The 6,889-nt window shown below is 27.8% G+C and overlaps 1 protein-coding gene across 1 annotated transcript in view; it reads left to right on the forward strand.

The window, feature by feature from the left end:
• LOC108767365 (uncharacterized) overlaps positions 1-6,391 on the forward strand; it is a 294,935-nt gene extending 288,544 nt beyond the window's left edge. Inside the window, exons 10-13 of the mRNA XM_018517220.1 lie at positions 1,603-1,805; positions 2,794-2,945; positions 3,024-3,096; positions 6,011-6,391. Of these exons, the coding sequence (XP_018372722.1) occupies positions 1,603-1,805; positions 2,794-2,945; positions 3,024-3,096; positions 6,011-6,032 (450 nt within the window). The 3' untranslated portion in view covers positions 6,033-6,391. The remainder of the gene's footprint in view (positions 1-1,602; positions 1,806-2,793; positions 2,946-3,023; positions 3,097-6,010) is intronic.
• The last annotated feature ends 498 nt before the right edge of the window (positions 6,392-6,889 follow it).

A 6,889-nucleotide genomic window follows, 5' to 3' on the forward strand; every position in this document is an offset into this window, starting at 1 on the left:
ATTTGTTATTATAATTTTAAATATATGACTTTCATTTAAAACATCTTGTGCTGTGGCTGCATGCTCCTTATTATTTGTATTTGAATTTCTTATGTTACAAAAATTTTTAATAACATAATTTAAAAATGATAAATATACAAATAAGTGAAAATGATAGACGATTGCTTGAAAAATAATAGGAACTCAGAAAATCATAAAATGTAAAAGTTTATACATATAATAAATCTTCATATTAAAACTTGTCCTAAAAGTAAAATATTTATTTTGTGAATACGTATTATATTATATTATATTATAAATAAAATACATCTTATATTGCATAACTTATAAAACTGAAATATATATCGGATATTACACATTTCAAAATATCAATATATTATACTTCTAAAAAATAAATGCTATCAGTTTTAATACTTATGATATTTCTGTTGTTTTTATGAATTAATTTTCTTAGATTAGAAGATTCCGAGACTATTCTTTGTATAAAATTATGCTTGTTAATACAATATTATGTCCTTCTTCAATGATTTCTTAATCAATTAGATTTTGCAAATTTCAAATTTTTTACTAGATTTTGAAAAAACTTTTACTGAAGGAAATTCCTTATTACTTGCATCTCCTGCGTCCTATTATTCCTATTATTTTGCTGATCTTTTTCTGCAGAAAAAGTAGATTCTGTTCTTTTCATTATACGATAGTATTCCGACATCCTTTCCGGTGCAACTAGTTTCAATTTACCGGATCTGGCAGAAGTTCCTGATTGCTACTGTTTTTGCTCTAGACGAGCATTTCCGGTGGAGTCGAATTTAGTCGGGCTAAGAAGAATGGCTCTCACGACCAGCAGGCAGAAGTCTCTGGAGATCAAGTATCTATGAGACAGGATCAGAAATCAAATCTTGACGAACAAAATAAGATTTTGAAATAGAAATTTATTTACAGGGATAGATAATCCACTAATTATAAACATGCGTTTAAATTTGAATTTTTTACTTAAAAAATATATGTATATCCACAGTTTACGTAATATTTTCAAAATAAAATGGAAGAAATAAGTAAAAAAATAAAATATGTATTTATCAATATCAAAAGGTTTTTAAAAAATAAGAAGACTATAGAAAAGAATAAAAACATAACTCAATCATAACCTTAAATCTAAAAATCATTTGAATCAGCATTATCCATTGACTATTTATATCCGTAGCAGTATTTTTAAACGAACAAAGCTTCAATTCACCAGAGGATCATGACCAATGTAACATTTTCCTTAGAGCGAAGATGTGAAAAGTGAAAATTTTATCATATGTATATATTATGTAGGTACATACATACATATATAATTTTTACTTTTCACATTTCCGCGTTAAGGAAAAAAAATTACACAATTAATTACGATTAAATCGATAGAAATTAAATAAATTTGAATCTTGAGACAACAGCTCAGATATGTAGGTATATTATGCTGCACAATACCAACGTATAATGTAAAGGCATATAACAGAGTGATTGCATGCAATTACTCTAACTTGCTCTATTTCTTCTACGTTATATAAATCCTCGCGCGGCGTAAATACCGGAGTTACTATACATTTTTATATTTTTCAGTGGTCAAAAATACAATCTGCCAAATTTTCGATTTTGGAGCATCAGATGGACCCAAGCAGCAATTTCAGTAGTTATCGTAGCACATTGAAAGCCGCAATGTGGCGTAGTGCTGGCGCTACAGATGAACGTCAGCGAATCGTAGTGCCCTTTTTCAGCCTTCTCGTTAAGGACTTGTACTTCCTCAACGAGGGTTGCAGTAATAAGTAAGTAATATTGAATATATTGCAATCTATTCATATAATTTTACAGTATAATTTAAATTATATACACATAGTATACATATTTATTTTAATTAATTCTAATTATAAAATCTTATATACATATATCCAAGATACATATAATAAGTAATTATACACATGTTGCACTTTTATGCTATTTAGTGTGTGCGTGCGTGCGCGCGTCCATATGTGCATGCGTGTACAACATATATACGTATATAATATAAAATACGCACGGAATGCTTATCATATAATAGTTTATATAATTTTTTAATTTTTAAATATCAATGAAATTGGCACTTCCAGTAGTGTATAGAAACCATCATGTCTCTCACAATATTAGGAAAAAATATTGTACTATTTAAAATAATTAGTTATCTTGAATTTTTCATGAAAAAAAATTTCGATTTTTTTAGATCACGAGTTGTAACTTATATGAAACAGATAAAGATTATCGATATAACGCGTCAAATGCAATACGTATCTAAACAACTTTTTTTAGCTAATTAATTTTTGCAACTATTATTGTATTTGTGATTTAATTTCGGCTATTGCAACATCAACTGCATTGTAATAATTTTGATCTAGAGTCAATTCTAACAATCAACGAAGCCCACATAAGCGATTATTTTGACTTCTGGAATCAGCGATATATATATGCGACGAAAGCATGAGCGAAATACATATTTTTTTAATTTGATGACTTACCATCAGAGATAATAATTTAAAATAGTCTTAGTATTTATTGTATATAACGATACTGTAAATATGACTTAATAAAAGGTCAAAACATATGTTTAGATATGTTTATATATTTTATATTTTTATTAAAAAACATTAGTTTTTAAAGATTGTTTTTTTACATCAAGATCCTGTGTAGGCTTTTATGCTCCTAAATAATAATTTGATTTATTTATAAAGTCGTTTTAATTTATATTAATTTTTAATGCTCAAGTTTAATTATACGTTTCAGACTGCCAAACGGTCACATCAACTTTGAGAAATTCTGGCAATTAGCGAAACAAGTGACCGAATTTATCGCGTGGAAACAAGTCGCCTGTCCATTCGAGAAGAATCCGCGCGTCATTGCCTTCCTCCAAGCGAGCCCCGTACTCACAGAAAATAGTAAGAGATAGTCCATTCTGTTCCGTTGTGGAAATGCGAAGATATGAAATTGTTTCATTTTTAATTTTTTTTCTACAGCACTTGCATTAGCATCTTTTGAATGTGAGCCGCCCGATAATAATCCAGAAAAAGAACGTTATAAAGCTTTAAAGTGAGTATATATAATATTATATCATTATTATTGAGACACAACATTCTTTTGGATATAGCTGTTATTATAATTGCTTTCATAATTGTTTTATAATTGTTTATGTATTAAAAATATATATATGTATACATACTATTATTATATATTTATATTAATATATACATATATAGTATAGTCCACATAAGCTATTGTAATTTATATATCGAAAACTATTCTGTCAATTTTAATCGTTCTAGTCTCAAACTTAAATTCTAAAAGCTTTTAAATCTAATGTCGAGACCGACTTTCCTCCATTCTTCTTTAAACGGCCTCTACAATGAGATTTTAAGGCATTTAAGCTTTAAGCCTTAAAGAAATTGACTAATCTTAATTATTGTCTGCAACCGTGATTGTTTACGGATTATAAGGCTTAAAGTTTAAGTTTTACATCTTAAAATCTCATTGTTGACGGTTTAGGAAAGTAAAGCAGGAATAGCTTAAAATTTTTAACGGGTATCTATATAAGACCAATCCTTTCCGTTTACGTTAAAAGACAAGTAATTTCCATTTAAAACATTTTTTTCTTAAAATCATACTTTTAAAAATTATAAGCATTTAAAATATAGAGTGAAACAACTTGATTGGGACGATTAAATTTTAATAGAACAAATTTTCGTATAACGTAAGGCAATAAAATTTTAGAAAATTTCTCTAAATATTAAAATAGACAATATTAAAATATTATACAAGAACTTATTTTTATAATTAGTGCAATTATAATTTTAAAATTTGAGTAAATATATAAATTATATAAAAATATAAGACCAAACTCCAATAACTTTAACGTTGATATATGTGTTTATTGTCAGGGTATGACATTGACCTTCAGAAGATTTTAGACATCGCTCATTATTTGTTAAAAAGTTATAATAAATAAAGTTAACAATATAAATGTGTATTTAATATTATAATTTAAACTTTATCTATTATATAAATATCTCATTATTTGCAATAAAAAAAGGAGACAAAACTTCCCAATAGACATGGCCAACGCAGTTAACGGTGCACAAAAAAATTTTTTTACTTAAAAATCATACGTTTCATTATTTGCATATTTGCATACTTAAGTAAGTGCTTTGGCGAAGGATTCCACTCCTCTTACTTCAGCCCCACTCTGGAAAAAATATAACTTAAACCAAATTTTCATTCCAAATCAGACATTGTTTCGCATTGAAAGTCAAAAACCTATGTAGAATTATAGACCTTGTTTTCCATTCTATAAACAGAAGAGAAAGTGGAGTTGCTTCGCGTGAAAAGTCAAAATCCACGTGGAACCTCGCTCTGCGTGGAAGGTTGGTAACCCATGTGAAACTTTGCTTTGCGTTATAAAGTGTATACATGAATATATTTAGTGGATTCCATCCTCCATCCCTCCCATAGGGTTGGTTTCATTACAAAAAATTTAACACATGGGTTGAACCTTGTTTCGCGTGGAAATCCATCATTGTGAGTTTACAACTTTCGTGAAGCGAGGTTTTTGGACATCTTCGAAGGGGAGCGGAATCCACTGCTTTACGCATACACTTTACAACGTAAATCGAGGTTCTGTATGAATTTATAATTTTCCACGTGAAAATATACATTACTGTTGAAAATATTAGAGAGAATAATTAACTTTTATTGTTAATAAATTTTTAATAAACAATGAGCAACGGCTAAAAAAAAGATTACCTCTGTCCACTCATCTATACATTTACTAAAATTTGAAACAATAATTGTTAATAAAAAAATTATAAGCAATGGAGAAGTATTGAAAAGTTATAAGCAATGGAAAAAGTATCGAAGAAAAGTTATAAACAATGGAAAAAGTATTAAAAAAGCATTATTAGAAAAAAAGTTGAGCATATACATATACTGTATCGAAAAGATATAGTATAGATTAATGCATTATTATAATTGCTATATATATAAATAAATCTGCATAAAAAATAATATTAAATAAAGAATGTCTTACACTGTTAAAAATTTCATGAAATTTAATATACTTTTAAGTTATACAATTTGAATTTTATTTCATGACATTACATTAAATTTAATGTATTTGTACATAAAATGTATTTGTGTACATGTACATGAAATTTAATGTACTTTTCATAAATTTAATGTACACATTCATTACATTTAAGTAACTACTGTAACTTAATTTTCAGTTAAATCATTTATTACTTTTAATTTCGTTCGTAACCACGAGCTTCATTTACATGTAAAGAAAGCTCGTGGTTACATTTTTAACAGTGTAGGACCGTATACATATGAATACATATATAATTATTATAATAAATAGGAAATAAACGCCTTTAACGGACAAGTTAGAACTCTTAAGTTCTTAATAATAGTTTGATGTGAATTTGTGCATACACTGTCTACGTAGTTATTTAAATTGCACACTAAATTGACTTTTCGATTCTAAATTGACCTTGATGATCTAACGGTGAGGATACTCGAACGGATTGTAAGAGATTCGGGTCCAATCCTCGGCTGGGGTAATATTTTTCACAATAAAATTATTTACAGATTTTAATATGTTATTCAGCATTATTAAGATCTTTCTAAGATGCCTATGAGTATCAAATTATTAAATTGCTTGTCACACAATTTAATTTGTGATATTACTACCGTAGTTCAGTTGGGTTTGCGTTTTAAGACGGAAAAATCAATTCAGCGTGAAATTTATATGACTAAATATAGGTAGTATATAATTCACATCGAACTATTTAAGTACCTAAGATCCAGCTTAACCATTAAGAGCATTTACTTTCTATTAGTTCTGAATTTTAAAAAACTCATTCTTGCAAAAAAAATAATGTAAAACTTTTGTATTGTAATTAAAACTCGTACTATGTAAGTAAGAAGTATTCTTTACAATTGTATGTTATAGGTCTGAGATGAATGCCCAGTGAAAGCAAGCTATGCCGAAATATACTGAATGGGAACGATATTGATATGAATATATATGAAGATACATTTATAAATATTAATATATTCGTAATCATAGTTAGTTTATATGCAGAAATGATAAGAAGAAAAATGAAAACTGGATGATAAAGCAACAGTGGATTAAAGTATTAATAGGGCAACTTACATGAAATTAAGTATTTCTGTCTTGCGAATTTATCGTGAGAGACAAGAAACTCTCAATAACATTAAATCTCAATTTGGCGTTTTCAAGAATATCATCTAATCGATCAGAACAACTGCACTAATTTTTCTATTGCATTTTTTTAAATTATATATTTGAAAAAGAGAAAAGAAGGACGAGAAAGGGGAAAAAAGTTGATTTGAAAATATTACATTCTAATTCTGATTTTTTAATGATCAAGCTACTTCGACCGTTTGCGAATATTGAATTATCTTGTATATTGACATCAAGAAACATTATTTGTGCAATACAGAGGTGGTGAATTTCATTTAAAATTTAATCAACAAGATTGTTAATAATTGATTGCATCTAAATAATGTTAAAATGCTAATTGTCAATAAATGAGATTGTACAGGTCGATCGATTTTGATGAATATTCGTGGATTTAATAAAATACGAATTTGAAGTTTCGATCATCTTGGTGATTAAAAGTCTTTATAATTAACATGGCGTGAATATAAAATTGAGGATATCTCGAAAATGATTATGAAATTCGCTTGACAATGTCACATAGTCGTAAGTATAGTTCCTAAGCCTTTAGCTCGTCGGAATCGTTTTTCTCGAGCGGAAACCAAATCGCGATTCTTTATTTTTCCGGATAATTCCGGATATAAACCG

This window comes from Trachymyrmex cornetzi, unplaced genomic scaffold (genome assembly GCF_001594075.2).
Source record: "Trachymyrmex cornetzi isolate Tcor2-1 unplaced genomic scaffold, Tcor1.1 scaffold67, whole genome shotgun sequence".
Taxonomy (NCBI): domain Eukaryota; kingdom Metazoa; phylum Arthropoda; class Insecta; order Hymenoptera; family Formicidae; genus Trachymyrmex; species Trachymyrmex cornetzi.